Below are 18519 nucleotides of genomic sequence, written 5' to 3'. Positions count from 1 at the left end.
CGAGGTTATAGCTTGCTCGGTATTCAACGCCATACAACGGTGTGCTTTTTATTTGAAAAGCGTCCGTTGGCCGGGAACTTTACCTGCCCTTCAGCCACGCCTGCGAGTGTGTGAGCCGCCTCGCTGCTGATTTGGGAAGTGTCGAGAAGTTCTGTAGGTTACCGAATGTGTTTGATCTCTACACTAAGGGAGAGTTATCAAAGCAGGCGAACAGACGCGCGCATTCCCGAGGTAAGGATGCTTTACACTTTATGCCTTTCAGTGATAACGCTGCGTGATGAAAATGTCATTTTAGACTCTTTTTTTTTTACGATATTATCCCGAAATTCGATGATTTCTTAATCTAGGAAAGTAATAATAAAGCAAGTGCATTACCTTTTAATAAGAGTAAGCAGCAACTCAACTAGAAGAGTAACTAAATTTCGCTGTAGTTTTTGTAATCGTACTTATCGGTGGATCAATCGATGTGATGAAGCGAGACTGTTGTCGGGCGTGTAAAGGAATCCGAATTGGCTTCCTAACCAAGTGGGGGAAAACGCAGTAAACTAGAGAGATTTTTCGAAAGAGAGCAAACATTACTGTAACTCAGTAGGTTTTAGAAAGTACATGGCAGATTCAGCTGCCTGATTGAAGGGCAACCCCCACCTTTCTGAGCCATGTATGACAGTTGTAGGGTCCCATATGGTTGTGTGTGTGTGTGTGTGTGTGGGTGTGCGCACGAAAAGAGAGGCCTTTAAGTGACCCCTGCCACTGAATGCCTTAAAGTTTTGAGTTAGCTGATGTTAAAAATAGCAGTGTCCCCTGTTTGCCCTGTTTTGTTCTAATACACTTGTTTTTAAAGCAGCTGTTGCACAGGTGCACAATGCGTATGGAAATTGTTAAAGACCAAGAGGACATGGTCTCATAGCTTAGTGGGGTGTTCCTTCCAGATTTGAAATTGGAATGGTTGTGTATTTGTCACATATCTCTTATAACGGATACTTTTCTAAGGCTAAAACCTTCTGAAATTTGTCACATAATAAAATTATTTATCTTTTGAGACTTCATATCTTAAATGTGTATTATTAATGATATTAATAATCATTTCTAATAACTTTGTTTCATTTGTTTATTGTAATAATGGATAGTGTTATTTGTGTCTTGCTGAAAGAAGATGCACAACTTGCCAGTCCATCAAACTGAAAGGAATGTTAGCTAATTTTTCATAATTTGCTGTATATTTACCAGGAAGTACCAGGAAGTGATTTAGTATGCAAATCATTCATAGGTGTGTTCTCTTTCAGAATGTTAACACAAGAGCATTATATTTGAACAGTCCTCCACATGTACACTCACCTGTCACTATATTTCAAACACCTACCTTGTTCCTATACTTACTGGTAACTTTTTAATAGGTTTACCTGTCTTATAGGTGTAATTGTATGATGTGTTTGATAAATATCAGAGCATGCTAGCCTTATAATAGGATTTGTTATTAAACACCTTTCCTTTAAGGTTACAAGGTTATTGACACACAGTAGTGAATTATTATATTTAATTTTAGTTGTTACTCAAGATTCTGTTGTTTAGTTACTTCACTTTAGGATGTTTGTGTCCTCTTCTGTGTTCCAAAAACTGAAATGAATCTGAATAAAAACTGAAGGAATCCCAGCTCTTTTATATCAGTGTATGATTGCATACATAAAACCACAAACACGATGCATTACCTGAAGGCTAATTATTACGAATACCAATATTATTGGTCTAGCAATATATATCAACAGCTGGCAAGCTTAAATACACCAGTATTACATATACCTCTCCAGCTGCCACAGATCACCACCATTGCTATTTCTCTTTTCATCACTTTGACATCAACCATCTTGCTACTTCCCTGGTCCAGTCTTTACCTCTTGCCTCTGTCTTCATCCATCAGTTGCTTTCCGTGTCATGAGAAAGGAAGGAAAGTGCCTCCTCTCCTCTTACCCCAGCTGTCAGTCTGGAGTCACTCCATGCAGTTGGAGCACGGGTGGAGATCACAGGCGGCCTTGTTCACTTTGAAGTTCCCCCCTCTCTGCTTGAAGAGATAGCCAGAGCTAGGGAGCCTCCGATATGAGGGTGCTTCCATTAGCCTGTCAGAGTGGGCTCTCCCACACCGAGCCATCCCTAGAGTCAGGTTTCCCTGTCAGGAGCCATGTATCTTGATAACGTGAAGTGCAACTCGCATTGCCTCCTCAAATATACAAAGTTATAGTGGGCGCAAGACGGCAATGAATTACGAGTGTGCTCTGAGCTAAACCTATGCCATTTAAGCACTTTAAAGTAAGTCCATAGTTACTCTAAGCCAACATAATGTAATTAGAGCTTTTATCTGTGTTAATTCCACAACTACTTAAATGGTAATTATCATTTGCTTGTAAGACTGTGTTTAATCAGCCCTGAACAAGGCCATGGACCCTTTTCTTACCAAAAATAACAATGTTGCTCAACATTCTTAATAAAAAAAATTTGGATCAGTGCCAAAAGACTAGGCTTTTATCCTTGTTTCATTCATTTTACACTTCACCCTCCAGTGAGGTCATTAACTGCCTTTGCCGCACACTTAAGTCAGTTTGAGCCCAATGCTGTGGAATGTAAAGACTGGTCATGTTGTGCCAATTAACTTTTTATCACTTGCTTACAAAAAAGCAGCATAATTATGTTGGAAGGCTGGTTTGGGGAAAAAATGCAGCTGATGAAAGACCCAGGGAGACAGATGGATAGAGAGGGAATTCTGTGTGGATGTGGTCTGGAAAACGGAGGCCCCTGGAGAGAGAAACACAGCGGCAGTAACACCATACACCATAGAAACATCACTATTCTCTGGGGGAGTGTTTACCAAACCCGGTCCTAGAGTAGCTGTTGGTCCCGTTTTAAACATGTGAGGCTCTTTTTATTAGCTGAAATCCTGGTAACGAGAAACACTTAAATATTCAGTGCAGTGATCCACCAGGATCTTCGGTGGAAAGTGCTGCTTTGAGATAGAGCCAATGGCCTAGAAAGGCAAATTCAGAGTAGGTCTGCTGTTATGTTATGTTATTTTATCCAGTATTAGAGTTTAAAAATGATTACTGGTGTCAAAGCCTCTGCCATTCATAGAAGAAGGCATGATTTATTGTAGCAAATCTCATGGCGGATCTTCCTTTTTCCGTTTTGGAAGTGAGAAGCCCGCAAGTTTTGTTAGGGTTCTTTCCCTTGCTGCCTGCTTGGATGCTGTGCAAAAGCTTTTGCTAAATAGATGTTTGGATTCTCTTTAAGTAGAGGTTTGCTCCATGCCTTGAGGTGCCCTGAACAATACCCATGTCCCTCAGCTATTTGAGCTGATCTGAATGTAGTCTATCATTATACTGAAGCCACGGCTCCTACTTTTGAAATGCTATGACATCATTGTTTTGAAGGGACATTATTTAGACCATGGAACTGGGTCATTTCCTAGGGCAGCGTTTCTGTTTAGCGGTGACTTGTGAGCCTACATCTGGTGTGCTCAGGTTGTTGCATAAGTGTGGTGATATAAAACATTTTGGAGTTTGTGAAAACCAAAAACAACAAGGGTTATGTAGTGGTTTCTCTTCTTTTTTCCACACAACTCCATATTTCACAGCTGTCTTCCATGCTCAAAGCAGAGATGGATACTGCTTAAGTGCCATATTTCACTGCTAGGGCCCTCTCGGCCTAAAGTGCACATTCCGGTTTCCTCGTGCTCATAAAAGAAGACCTCTAACAGTAACATTTTATAAAAATTTTCCTTTCTCCACACTGAAAGAGATGATTCACTATACAGGTTGTAATTGTTTGTATTTTACAATCATTAAGATTTTCCTACAACTATACTTTGAAATCTGGTACTTGATCATAGCGATTTTATCATGACTGTCGCATGTACTGGATAGCATGTTACTCAAATAACTCAAAAAGAGGTCACTAGTGTATTAAATTTAGTAGGAAGAGTATTTAAAATTGTTTTATGAATGAATGTGTTTGTTCAAGGCTGGTGCACAGGTCACTGGGGGCAGGTGATAACCTGTGACTGTGGATGGCCAACCAAAGAGATAAGAGCTGACCCAAGGCTCCTGTCCATCACAGGAGTGCCACGGTGTCATTATATGGGACCACAGCCCTCACCACCAGGATCACAAATGGCCCAAAGACATTGCAGGTCACTTCAGTTGATGATAAGAAGCACATCGCTTTGCCTTATGTAAATGTGAAAATGTTGCCTGGCCTCGTTGTCTCATTTCGCTCTATCGCTCTATCGGAGTTTTGCAGATTTGCTCTGGTACAAACATGTATCTATATTTCAGTGATAATTCAGTTCAATTGAACTCAGTTCAGTTAAATTCAGTTCAACTTTATTGTCATTATATCAGTACAGGGCTGAACAGTATAATGAAACACTGACAGGCAGCTGTGTAAGTATAGTGTAAACGTAGTGGAACAGTTACTCATGTATTTACTGCAAGTTGGAGGCAATAGCAAAGGATGATGCTAGAAATCCACTAACATTGCAAATCCGGTCATTGTCTCGACACCTTTGAATAAGGAACGTGCTGCCTAAAAGTTTTAATTCTGTCTGTTTGAATGCTGTCGAGAAGTTTTAACTCAGAAATGATTTGTTCATTTCAGAAGTTAAGCAGTATTTGAAGTTGATAGCCTATTGTCACCTCTGTCACGTACTAAGCCCCCCACCCCTGCCATTTGGTTATCAGATAAAGGCATGTGACGCTCATCAATTGCACAATCAACACTGCTGGCTCTTGTCCTGCGACACCTGAGAGTGGACTGCAAGGATAAGGGGTTACTGTACTCGCCCACACGAGAGGGATGTCCAGGTATCTCGGCTGAATTACCTTGGCCCTGATCCCAGGTGAGACAGCTAAGGGATTTTATTTAATCTTAAATTAACAAGGGATAGAGCCCAATCTCTCATCATCTAAGGAGATTAGATCGGTGCAGCCCTAAATCGGAATCGACAAAAGCCCTGGCTGAGGTAATGGCCACTTCGGGTTTGTGCTTAAGGCTCCCAGAAACAGCATTGTGCCAAGTTAATTAAAGACCATCACAAGATCCCTGGAAGAGGATCAGGCAACTCCAGAGTAAATGAAAATAATCAAACCCCTATTCCACCCAGTTATACACCCAATTAAGCCTTTATTTCAGCGCATAATAGCAAGTTGCCTCTTTTTACACTGTCATATTACATTTTAAAGTTTAAAGTTTACAGATAAGTCAGGCACTGAGTGATTGTGTGAATGCTGAATAAATGGCACCTGATGTTTCTGAAAAATGCAGACAAGTATTAAGTAGAACATTTTTCGTACACAAAGAACATCTCTTAGCAAAAGACACCACTTGTACCTTTGTCACCTGATATTTTCAGATGCCTTGTGCTGTCCATCTGTGAAATGGTACATGAACAGTTTAATATCCGAAGTATAATCCTAGTTCAGTAAATGACTAATTTAAGCATATCTTAGTTGTGCACAATGAGCTCTCCATTAAATCACATTCATTTTTCTTGTGTGCTGTGTGGGAACTGACACTTTGGATTGTGAATAGCCTGATAGATGATTGTCGTGAGTCTGCCTTCCACGCTAGTAGCATCACTCACATGCAGTGACTCATCATACTGTGAATAACGTTGCTGAAAACAGCAGGTGAGACCTTAGCCTTTCAACATTCATTCCTGGTTCACTACTATGTTTTACTACAGACATATCACTATTATAGTATATAGCAATATGCTAAAAACACTCAGTGTAGTGCATGATGTAGCTGAAGGTACTACTTTTTCAAGGACAGATCTGTTAGTAAAATGAATTGGTACTATTTTCATGCCAAGCACAAACTTAGGAATATGCTGTGCAGAACCCATTTTGAATGAATCTTGAATTGTGAAGGCAGGCGTCATCTCCTCAGAACTGATGCTGGTGATACCTAAGCCACGGTTCTCCCGTGGCCTCGTCCAGACCATGGAGGCAATGGACAAACTCATCTCTATTTCCTGCTCAGGCAAACTGCACAAAGAGAGGCTTTGTTCTGGGACCGTGATCCCTCTGAACCCACAGGCCAGTGAACAGGAGGGCCTCTCAGAGGCTGATGGAGAACGGGGTGGGTAACTAGAGGTTGTATAGTGTGTAATCAGTTGGCCAATTAAACAGACCTTGGTCTCTCACCCTCATGTAATGAGAGAGCCAGGCACTGAAGGGTTACTTTCTCATAAGAAAGCGATGAAGTATCTAGGCTGGGGAGCCAACTAATTGCACTGACTGTTTCCTAGCTATTATGTGTTACCATCATTTCAGTGCTGTTATTATAGTTACAATTATGTCATACCATATAAAAAAAACTAGTAATGAAAGTGTTGTGTTTTGTTTTTTAATCAATAGACAGCCAGGGTTTGATACAATGGGATTTGAAAACCTTTTTCCCCATTCAGCTCCTTCCAGCAGTGAATGCATTCTCCTACACTGAATAAATGTTGAGTGAAGACCTCAGTTTAAAGGAAGAGGTTTTCATTTATAATCTATGAAAATATAATTAGGAGAAACAGCCATGTGTTCTCTGGAGCACCATTTGAGGTTTCATGTAGTGAGAGCTAATCTGTACAAATGTTATGCAAACAACTCTGGAACAGGTATAAATGAGAAATTAATATAATTTTATAAAAATATTTTTTGACATAATACTTTTTAAGTTGTTATGGGAGGGGATCCTAAACACTTCCTGATAAGTCAGCCCTTTTTCTGGTTTGTTACAGAGGCCAGTTTGAGTCGCATTATGCCATTATCTCCAGATTTCAGCTCAGTTGGTCTGTTTTTCCATTGCATCTTGACCAGTGTGTTACATGCAGTCATATTGTAAATTCCTTTGATCAAATCTGATCTTTTTGAAGCTGTAAAAATCCTTTGGAATATGATCCAGTAGAGTGTGAAACAGTCATGCCTTCGAAAGGCTGGCCAGTGCTAGAGCATTTAGTATTCAGTTCAGGGCACATTCATGTAGATCTTCTAGTCTCAGCTTCAGAGTTCCCTGACACAGCACCTTCTGGAGTGTCTCCTGCTCCCAGCACATGCATGATTCAGCTCACTAGCTCGTTAACCAGCCCTTGGTGAGTTTAGTGTTTCCACTGCTTTGGCCAAAGCATTTTAAAGTATGTATTTTCCAGCAAAAGGGCTGCAAATGCAGGTCTAGTTATTAAAGTGGTTTGACATTGAAGAAATCAAAAAGGTCTATTATCCTAAACTCTGAAAAGGACAATAGGTTTTAGTGTGCCAGAGCTTGTGTTTCATCTCAGAAAGAAGGGAAGTATGCAAAAGACCAACCCTACTAAACCCTTGGCATTGACGGGGCTCGTTAGCAAGCCCACTCTCTTTTGTGGCTTCTGCTACTTGGAGTTTGCTTCAGGCAGTCGAATTTTGTCCCTTGGAAAGTCTAGAATGCTGCCTTACTTATGTCAGATTTATTATTACTTATGACAGCCAGTCTGGAGGAACTGCAGAGGCCTTGTTGCAACTTGCTTGTATGTAGTGCTGACGCAGTTTGTGCAATGTTCTGGGAGGTCTGCTATGAGAAACCACTGGAAATGACAGCAGGTCTTGTTTGATGATGCCAGTGGTGTTCATCTCACTCCTTCCTTTTGAATAACACCGGTTTAGTGTGACACTGCTTCTTCTATCAGCTTTCCAGGAGTATAGAAGCCTGTAGAGATGACTGTACTGCATGGCCACATTCTGAAGCAGTTGACTGTCATTAGATATGCAAATTCAAGTGTTAGATTCCTCTTGTTAACTGCTGGTCACACGTAATGTTTCTGGAGAGCTGAGGTCCAGCTCCAGATAAGGGTGATTGTTGCTTTGGGTTTTTTGGTGGTTTTTGTTTGTTTGTTTGTTTTTTGGAGCCTTGATTTTACCTTTTGATCCCCAGATCAAGTGGATCATTTTATACTTTGGCCTATTAATAATTAACTTCCTGAGAAATCCTGAGGAAGCGTACAATGACTCGAGCTGTGGTTTAATAGCCGTGTCATAGGCCAATTTGTACTCTGTTCTGAGCCATGACACAATTACTTGATCCAATCAGAGATGATCTATGATGGGTTGCTCTCACGATCGTAATTCACGATGGCCTTACGCTCTAAACACAAGTGCCTGAAGGAAGGTAAGTCGTCAGCATTTCTCCAGTCAACCAAATGATGCATGGCATGCTGACACAAATTCTTTCATTTTCTTTAGTTTCAGTACAGCTTTTAGAATGTTTTAGGTTGCTGTTAGCTAAACTCATCTTTTAATATTTTGTTAAATTGTTAACCATTTATACATTAATACACACCTTGACATTAAGTCAACTGAACACTTATAGGTTGCAACAAATCTGTTTTAGAAATGTCCTTTACATATTTTCTGACTTATGAGTTCACCTGCCTATTACCTTAACTTGAGAAATAACCTTTTTTTCCCATTTGCTTTGAGAATGGAAACTCTGAGTTTTCAGTACAGCATTCATCTCTTAAATTGCACCTAACCATCCTTAGCTGCATTCAAAGGCTTCCAGCAAGTATGTATCAAAAGCTTCATCTATGTCCTCAGCTGTGGTTCTCGTCCTGTCCAGACTATGGGAGGACAAACATCAACACAGGCCCCCAAGCCCTTCACAACAGGGAGACTACTATAGCTCTTACAGTCCCTTTGCATGTTCTTTCATTCCTGTCAGATTGTCCTGGGGGGGTCTTGGTGCTTTACAACCTAAACGTCTACCCTCAGACCTCCTCACTTGGTCAACGCTGATAAATGAGAGAGAATGGCCATCCTTGGAGAGGAGTCGTAAAAGAGATCCCAGGAGCACCTGTGGGTTTTATGTCCTTGGCTTGTTTGTTAAGCTCTTGCTACCTCTTCTCGGTCAGTGGGTGAGTGGGTAGCATTAACAGAGCAAGAAGGAAAAATACAGTAGTTTAAGTACAACAGGTGGCAACAGTTTTGTTGGATTTTCCTCTGAATCAAGTGATAAGATCAGCTGTTGGCACTGAACCTGCAGGCACGACTTGAAACATTTGTGATTCATAAGGGCTAGCACACACAAATGCCTAAGAATTCCTTTGAGAAACTTTGAGATTTTAACTTTTTTGTAAAAATGAGAAATTGTTTTCATGGTTTATTCATATTTCTTTTGGAGGCTCATCAGGAACAGTAGAGGGCATCTCAATATCTTTATATCTGTCTGTCTGTCTGTCTGTCTGTCTGTCTCTGTCTGTCCTTTTATATTGCTAAAGTTTATAAAGACTTAAGATTTGCAAATTCTATGGTGAATACACACATTTACACACATGCTAAAGCATGGTGAGTCATTAATCCATATCTTCCTACCTTAAAATGGCAAGTCCGGGAGATGATGATCTTGGTGACAACTCTTTGTTTTTGTTTTGTTTTTTGTTTTTATTTTATTTAAATGTCATTGCAAACAGTAATGTGATCTGGTGCATCTCTCCCTTGATAGGGGCTTCCCATAACAAGTGTAATTGAGGGTCCCATGCTCGTCTGTTATATCTGATGCTGTTTAACTGATCGGCTCTCTGGCTGCCAAAGCGGTTAGAGGAGTAAGCGTGCCATGCAGACCGATGCACCGATCTACCGAGCTGCTAAATACGAGCAGCCGCCCTGTGGGTGCATTCTCTCCTCACTTCCTCATATGGAGTGTGTGTCGTCATTCATTTATAAGCTATATTCTTTAAGATGTTTGCTGTGCTCTGTTTAAAAGGGCAGAAGGGTGATCAGCAGTGTTTCAGTGTTTTAGATCTGGATAAAGCTGGTTGAAGGTATACGCAACAACCATGCAGAGACAGAAACAAAACAAAAGCTACAAATCCATCTTAGCATGGGCACCAGAGGAACCTCAATGCCAGAGGGTGAAACTGTGATGATCTGGTGTTGTGTTGGCATCATAAATGCAGCTTGAATCTTTCTGTTCACCAAAGACCACAGAAAGCCAAAAATAGCTCAACGTGTCAGGTAGTAAAACATGCCCAGTGAAGTCCCTGAGGTTTGTATGCATCAGTGAGCAGCTCATGGAGTGCATGGCTACTTGAAAAATGCATCTTCCATGTTGGTCTCAGCAAAGGAGAGTAGCAGAGTTCTATCAAAACAAAGTTGTAAATCTGCTACCTGTGTCACAGCTGATGAAGCAAGCTGGAGGGGCCGATTAATGTTATCCCATCACTAGAACTTTCTCCACTGATGAAATGTGGTCTTTTGCGAATGCCCACTGTTTCAGTGCACCTTATGTGACTGCTAACCTGAAGTGGTCACATTTATATTGCATTTTGTTAAGGCCTTTAATCTGCATCAAATTTTTTCCCTTTTTTTTTTTTTTTTTTTACTGAGCCAACACTGTTTGGGTAAATGGGTTCTACCATAAGCAGTGCGTGGGTCTGATCTAGTGTCTCACTCTGTCAGCAAAAAGTAGTGAGAGTGAACGCAGCCACATCAGCTTCCAATAATTGTACTGTGACTGGTTTGGGGGGGATATTTTGCTACTGCTTTATAACCTCAGTGCCAGACTTATGTTAATAAATTAAGTGCTGTAATTTTATAGGCTTCTATAAATAATGCCAGTCAAGAACAGCAGTTAATCAGAATGGCATCTTCTCTTTCTTTCTCTGTTTCTTCTGTGTTTGGTTATTGTGGAGTGCTATCATACAAAACATTTAGTTCACTGTCATGTTCCTGGGGTTCTGTTGTCCTAATTCAACACTGATTGTAAACCTATAAAGTGCTAAAAGTGTTAGTATTGTTAAAATTGATGAGTTCACTCCATATGATGGATTTGGAAAGCACAAAATGTGTAGTCCAGGCCAGGCTAGAGAAACATTGTAGCCTACTAGAATATTCCAAGCTCGGTACTTTAGTCACAGTAGTTTGTGACAGGTGCAGGGAGAGTGTGAGATGCAAGTACAAGTTTGGAGTGTCTTTAAGACAACCGAGAAAGCACAGTGGTGAGCTAGTTAAGCGCCAAACAAACGCAACAGCACTAGTAGTAAAACTCAGGGTGATGAGACACAGCAGAGTGGCGGTAACATTGAGGATATCCTGTACACACAGCAGTAAGGAACAACGCACAGCACTGGATGAGCATCCCTGCTTTAAATAAAGCAGAAACAAAAGGGCAAACAAGAAACGGGTGTGAACAATCAATAATCAGGGGATTGGGAGCAGAAAAGGTGCTGCATGTATGTTTGTGCGCGAGCACACATGAGCATGTATGTGTGTGAGCCGAGGGCACCGTGATTGTGGTTATGAGTGATATATATTTGTTTTGTTTTGTTTTTTTGTTTTTTTTGTTTTTTAAATCTGCATTTGTGCTTGCTCTTACATTGTTGTATTAGCATGACAGGTATTTAATATTCAGCTGCAGAGTTTGTGTTGTGAGAGAATACCTCTTTGATGCCGCCCTGTTTCAAAGGAAGAAGGAGAGAAGGTTGACTGTGTGCGTGCATTTCTGCGTTGACAGAAAGGCCCCCACAGGCGAAGCATATCAATTGGAGGGCAAGTTTGACTATTCAGTCATTAATGAGTTCAGGGAGCCATTTTCTCAGCCATGGACATAGAAAAAAGCCCTCAGTCATCATTTTTATTTATTTATTTTTTTGAGGGAAGATGCATCCCAAAGCTTTCAATTACTCGCATGTGGTCTGTTTGATGTTCAGTAAAGTTGTTTTATCTTTCACATTTTTACAATTCAAAAGACTGACATGCTTGAATGTAGTATGTCACCCAGTGAAAATGTAAATGGCTGTTCAGGAATACTGTGCAGTGATGGTTGGAAGGAAGCTGGGGAGTATTTATATGTGGAAACTGATTTTTTTAAAAGATGCCTCACCATTTGGTATGGTCCTTTTTAAATGCTTAGGATCATTCTGTAATTCAGATCACACAATTGACAAGTTTATCAGCATGTCAGATGTGTGGGAACCTCCAAGGAAGCAATAAAGGTCATTTGAGTGTACTGTAGATGGGTTGGAGATGCACGTTCATATATTTACTGTGAGAACCTTGAAGGACAGAGAAGCCATCACTGCTCAGCATCCTGGGAAGCTGCTTCCAGCTGTACCTCATCGGATTTCCTAAATTACAACAGGGAGTGTGTGTTGAACAAAACACTTTTAACATAACCTGGAATGAAACAGATAAGATAGGAGCTGCCATCATGATGAGAAAGCAAGCGTGCTAGTGTAAAAAGCAGGAAGTGTGCTCGCATGCAGAGTTGGCAGCCATACAGATCAGTAACCAAACTAACAAAGAGCATAGCAGCATGAAAACAAGTCATTAGTGCTTTCATGCAATGTGCTGCTGATGGAAGCCAGATGGCATGTGAAGTGTGCAGTCAGGTGCTCATTCCAAACAAGCCCCTCCGGAACTCTCCGGAGCTGGAAGCTGTTAAACCTCGCAAAAATGTCTGCCCTCCTGCTCAGTGCGTGCTTGGAAGCAACTGTCAGCCTGGCGACACTTCTCCTCACGCATCAAGGGAACTGGAGTGTCTGCTGATTCCAGAACCACAGACAGAATCCTGGGAAAAATGCTAACCTCCTGGTTTGGAAGAGTGGATTTCTGTTTGTACTAATCAGTAGCAACATGCTGATTATTTCTTGGGCATAAAAGAGCAGCTTATCTGAATGTGTTAGTAGATGTGCACTTGTGCACCTTTTGGTGATAGAATGTGATTTGTATGTTGTAATATGAAGATATGCTTACTCAGTTTTGCTTCTACTCCACATTCATTTAGAGCTACCGAAACGAGAGAGAGAGAGAGAATGATTACCTAGGCCATACATGCTGGCTTTACACATCCCTGCTGAATTGACACAGTGGTCCCAGGCTCCCCCCAAAATGCCTCAGCTGTCCAGTCAACCAATGGAAACCCTGTATTCTCAGGAAGTTGTGGGGTCACTGATTCCTTTGCAGCCCTACAGGGCAGACGCTGAAAAGGGAAATTGGCTCTTAGCCTTTTTTCCCCCCCCTTCATTTGAAAATCTCAGTCAAGGCTGTCTTACTTATCCAAGAGCTGTATCCTCTGAGTCAGACTTAAACTTCACTTGTTGCATGAACATTTAATTCCACTGCATTAAGGTAAGGCTCTGTTTCACATGATCTGGAAATTGATATATTTCTGATTTGAAGTGTTTATACTTTTGGCTTTATTTCCATTTAAAGTGCTCGTGTGCTTATGTGAGCTATAAAGCTAGCAAATCTTGTTAATTTCCATCATTTAAGGAGGGTTATTTTTTTTCGTAAAGTATTATCATTGGAAGTGCAGGCTTTGTTTTTAAATATTTCCTGTTTTGCAAAGAACTGACACTGTACATGCTCATAGAAAAAGATAAGCAGTAAAGCCCTTGTTTTACCACGTCCACGAAGAGTGACTATTATTCGGGTGTCAGTCTGGGCAGCTGAAGTGGAATGATCCTCACCAAAGATCATAGTGTTTCTACAGCATACAGAGGAGAGGTCTCCCACTCAGCCTTCAAACCTGTCAGGCAACAACACATCTCAGACCAATTTACATGCTGCTCAATTCCAGTGCCAGCTTGACAAAGCAATTAGAGCCATGTTCGAAACATCAGTGTCCGGTTTCCTTTGTTACTGGTGTCTCTTTTGTATTCAGAAACACTAATGCAGTAAATGCTTTATATGACGCCATTCTACGATGGCCGTGGTCCTCTTCACAGCTTAAAGGCCACACTTCTAACATGCTTGAGCTTGGCTTGTGTCCTCTGAGAGCTTGTGTGCGGTAGAAGGACAGCCGAAGAGCCTGTGAGAGGGGCCTGTCTCAGCATGTGGCTCTGCGCTGCTCTCAGTAGCACTCTGGCCCACTGTCCTGTCGGGGCTAAGTGGCCTCTGTTTACTTTGTCAGGGCTCTCGAGCAAATGCTGTCACTGACAATTTTAATCGCACTTCTGTGTTTGCACAGAAGCACTCGTTTTGAGGGATAAGGCATGCGTCTCTGAGGCAAGTGTGTCCAAGGCATGCATGTTTAAGGCATGCATGTCGAAGATGTGCATGTCCAAGACATGTGTGTCCTACTTTTTATGCTAAGGTCAGCATTTGTATGCATTTGATTTGAAATGGCAAAACAAGATTGACTGAATACAGATCTAGGGAGAGTTGCACTGCTCTTCTCACAGCATGCTGGTCCTGCAAACACCAGCCTTGTTTAAAGAAGTTCTCAGAGAGAGCTCAGATGTGGCATGTGTGCTTAGTCAAAACTGCAGACCATAGCAAAGCAATATGTATGAGCAGCAGGTTCCCCAGAGCTCTCCCTTGGGCCAGGCTGTGAGTGGGCATTATAGCGTGGCAGTCCTCTCCACGCTGCTGCTGTTTCCAGCCTTAACTATTAGCCCCAGGGCTTGCCATGCCACGCTGCTCCTCACAGAGAGCAGGTGGAGGGCAGGGCTGGAGGAGCCCGTCTTGGCTCTGACGCCACAGGCCGAGGACCAGCCTCCACCCCCACGTGCACACATCCGCCTCCTCACAGGGCGAGCCTGCTTTTAGCTTTGAGTTTGTTTAAGAGTTTATTTATGCCCATGATGATTAGAGACTTTTTCCTTGTGTACTTTCACACAACCTCGTAGAGCCGGTGTGGTTTTTCACTTTATTTGAACACGACAAAATCAGAAGTCTTGATGTTTTTACGATATGTTATCAGGTCAGTTTTACCATAATGTTTGCCCAGCAAATTTAATTTTAACTAGCAGGAATCAAAAGGACTGATGTAATCCATGGCAACGGCACTGTTAATAGCAAAACATGGTCTCAACAGTGAATTCACTAGACTTAAGCGCTGAGTATGAATGGACGTCATCAGCACAGATGTGGATTATATGATGAGATCCACGATGAGGCCAATTAAATACCAACAGAGGGTAATGTAGCCTAAAATTATGAGCTATTCCAGTGTTGAGCCCTGAAATGCATGCTGGTGAACAAACATGGGATTCACATCTAATTTTCTAAACTGAAGCAGGGGAAAGATCACTCATATACTCATATACAAAAGAGACGTTCTGCTTACTGCATTTGCTGGTCAGATGCATTAATGTTAAACAGAATTCCAAACGCGGACCACCTAATACGATGGTGCAGTGCTACGTTTGCTTCAGTCACTCAGTGGATTTATTTGCATACATTTGTCATTCTTCTGCCATCCGTATTCTAATAGCTGTAGTTCTGTCTTGATTTCTGTCACTCAGTTTCATTTTGCCTGTTATATTTTGATATTTCAAGAAAACCAAGAGGTACAAACCTGACTGAGAGTGCAGAAGTGCTTATATGTGAATCAGTGCTGCAATTTCTTACACAGTAGTAAAAATTAGGGGAGTTTCTGCTTTGTAGCCACGAATAGGTTAAATTAATAGTAAAGAAGCACTCTTTCCATCTCTGTCTCGGTCAGGCCAAACCAAGGAATCATTCCTAAACTCTAAATGGTGCTCAGATAAAAACATCAAAAAGCGTATACTACTGTGATCATATTCAGAGGCACTTTTTGACCTTTCTCTAAATTTTTCAAAAAAACAAAGTGACCTTTTCTTAGCCTTAAGCCATTTTTTGTTTCCCTTTCTAGTTTGATGTACATGTTGCAGCTTATCTGAGCTGTCAACCAAGGCAAGTGAACTGTTACCTGTTGCTTTCAAAGCCTAAATTAGAAGTGGCATCAAGTGTGCATATGGTCATCTTTTGCCCAAAGGGCACGCTTGATGATCATTTGGGGCAAACTTTTTGTTTGACATCTAGTGTGTCTTTCATTTCAATTAAGCATTTTGTTTTGGGACCTTTTGTATCTTCTGATCCCATTGAATCAGCGCTGTGCTTTCTGCTGAACCCTAGGATGCCTAGATTAGGCCAAACAGCCGTTTCTCAGGCTTTGAAAGGGTCATGTTGCTGATCCCACTGTGGACTTGAGTGATGCCCAGTTTATCCATTAAAGGGCTTTTTACCTAAATGGAGATTTTTACTGCCGTGTGAGCTTTTTGCCTGAATCAGCATGTGGAAAGCATTAAACAGCTTGTGAATGTCAGGCACTGGAAGACAGTGTTTTTTTGTCTTTACCTGTTTTTCATCTTTTCAGAGGTGGCCCCTCAGTAGCCTTCCCAAGCATGGCTATAGCCACAGCTGTGTCTCTCCTTGTCACCTGCAGCCTGCTTTCTGCTGCGGTCAGAAGCGACAGCATAAACTTCTACAATATCAGGCCTCCGCAGGGTGGTGAGTGGGTGTCATTGTCTTTTGGACACAGAAGTTATGTCAGTCTAATTTAGTTTCAAATAAGCTTGCACACTGTAATGTTTGAATATTAAGTCTTTACCATTAGCCATTAACACCATGTAAACTATACGTGGGCGGTAGTATTTTCTTTGCTTTTACACCGTGCCCCGGCATGGTCTAACCTGTGTCTGGAGAGACACTAATGTTTCTCCAACACACACACACAACATGTCTGTGCAGCGACTCCATATCCCAGAAGCTTCAAGTGCTTCACGTGCGAGCAGGCCTCGGACAACTACAGCTGCAATCGCTGGGCTGAAGACAAGTGGTGTCCACAGAGTAAGTGACCCCCTACATCATACAGGACAAATCACATTCCCCACAGTGCAGTCACTGTCCCTGCTGGTCCACACGGCACATCTACAAAGAGCTCAGGTGTGTAATGAAGAAACACTCATCTGCCAGTGAGTCTCACATTTAGTGCTCATTTGTTTGTGAAATTTGAGCTGTATTTTATAATCTGTGAACTTTCCAGGCTTTCTTTTTTCCTTTAGATGTTTGTACATTCACAACACAGATTCAGACACTGAGTATTGCATTTATGTTTATATATAAGTTTCTGTACTGCATTTCCTACAGATACAAAGTACTGTATGACAATACACCACTTTGGGCATCATGGAAAAACCAAGTTTGTGAGTAAAAGGTGTGCAACGTTGGAGGACTGCAATACATCAGGCTGCCGGCATCACGGAAACACACATCACACAGTGAGTTAAGTCACACACACACAAACGTGCATTCTCGCACACACAAACATGCATTCTCACACACTCACACGCACGTGCAGATATGAAGTCTCTACTTTATAATCATTGTTGGCTTATGTGTCTTTGTCTCTCATTCTCTGTCAGGAGTGTGTTTCATGCTGTGAAGGTATGGCGTGTAATGTCGAGCTCCCCACTAATCACACCAACGCGGTGTTTGTGTGGAGTCAGGCCTACGGCTCTGCTGCTCTGGGTGGTGGCAGATGGAATTATATGCTCCTCATCGTTTCAGGTCTCACAGCACTATTAGTCTTATGCCAGTGACCGTAAGGACCTGCACATACTACACCTAGTGAAGTGGGGCTTCTAGCCCCTTGCAGAGGGTCCTTACCATGGACAGAGCTCCCAGGTTGGTATAAAGGCAGTGCTGACAGTGGAGAGCTTGTCAAGCTGCTCATGAGGACAAACTCTGTCAAGGAGACAGCAGAATCGTCATGCGGCTTTGGGTCGGACCAATAGCGGCAGCTGGTGGGAAAAGAGAGGCGGTCTCACTGACCTGACAGTTCTGAAAATGGACGCTGGGGTCCAAACCAAGAAATCAATGAGACTTTGTCAGTGGAATGGCGAACTTTGCCAATGACAACTCCTTGCCAATGACAAGCTAAACAGAACAGAAGAAAGGAAGCGAATTATTTAGCTGTGAGGGGAGTGATTCCCCTCAGTAATGCTTCATTGGGTTTGTATCAGCCATACTGAAGCCCACATCCTGGACTAAGGGTTCCTGGGAGGATGAAATGGCGTCATCTATGCCCAGAGCCCCAAACAGTCCAAGCACTACAGCACGAAGACACTGAGCATGTCATCATAGCTTTAGAAGCAATGCAGCCAGAAGAGACCGGGTGTGAGGGGTGTGGAAGGAGTTGGGCAGCTTCACATACTGACTGAAAGCAGCCTCTCTGTCTATATGTCAATAGATGTTTTTAGCATTTATTGATAACAGTCTACTTCAAAGGTACAACAGAAATAATCAAGTTAGATTGATATTTAACTTTCATTGTGCACTGAATGTCTGCATTTTTTTTTTACCAGTAATATGAAACAGTAACAAAACATTAATTTAATGAATGTCTGTATTTTTAAATAATGAAATAAATACAGTTTTAAGAACACGATGGCTCCATCTTTAATTATAAGAATATTATATGATATACTGATATCTATTGAGATAATGAACATATTATTATTATTATTATTATTTAATATTATTACTTCATTTCCTTGCATAATTTCTGTGGTGAAGCTTTCATACATGGTATTTAGATCCAAGCAGCAGGGCTTTACCTCCAATACAAATTACTCTGTGTATATAACTTGCATATAATATCATTCATTTCTTTGGAAAGTTTCGATTAAAATAATTCCGTTCCCAGAGGATTTAGAGAATGTCATAAAGTACCTCATGTTCAGTTTCAGAGTCTGTGAATAAAATT

At 41.5% G+C, this 18519-nt stretch overlaps 1 protein-coding gene across 2 annotated transcripts; it reads left to right on the top strand.

Annotated features, from left to right (window-relative positions):
- The first annotated feature begins 159 nt into the window (after positions 1-159).
- Positions 160-18123, top strand: lypd6b (LY6/PLAUR domain containing 6B). 2 transcript variants are annotated; one of them, XM_027010052.2, is made up of 5 exons: positions 160-231; positions 16129-16262; positions 16503-16601; positions 16902-17032; positions 17177-18123. In XM_027010052.2, the coding sequence occupies exons 2-5, from the start codon at positions 16157-16159 to the stop codon at positions 17351-17353; spliced, it is 513 nt and encodes a 170-aa protein (XP_026865853.1). In that variant the 5' UTR covers positions 160-231; positions 16129-16156; the 3' UTR covers positions 17354-18123. The 2 variants fall into 2 exon arrangements, with proteins under 2 accessions (XP_026865853.1, XP_035378879.1); XM_035522986.1 differs by lacking the exon at positions 160-231 and adding an exon at positions 4828-4882.
- The last annotated feature ends 396 nt before the right edge of the window (positions 18124-18519 follow it).

This window comes from Electrophorus electricus, chromosome 25, assembly GCF_013358815.1.
Source record: "Electrophorus electricus isolate fEleEle1 chromosome 25, fEleEle1.pri, whole genome shotgun sequence".
NCBI classification, from domain to species: domain Eukaryota; kingdom Metazoa; phylum Chordata; class Actinopteri; order Gymnotiformes; family Gymnotidae; genus Electrophorus; species Electrophorus electricus.
This window is presented reverse-complemented; position numbering and strand designations above follow the sequence as displayed.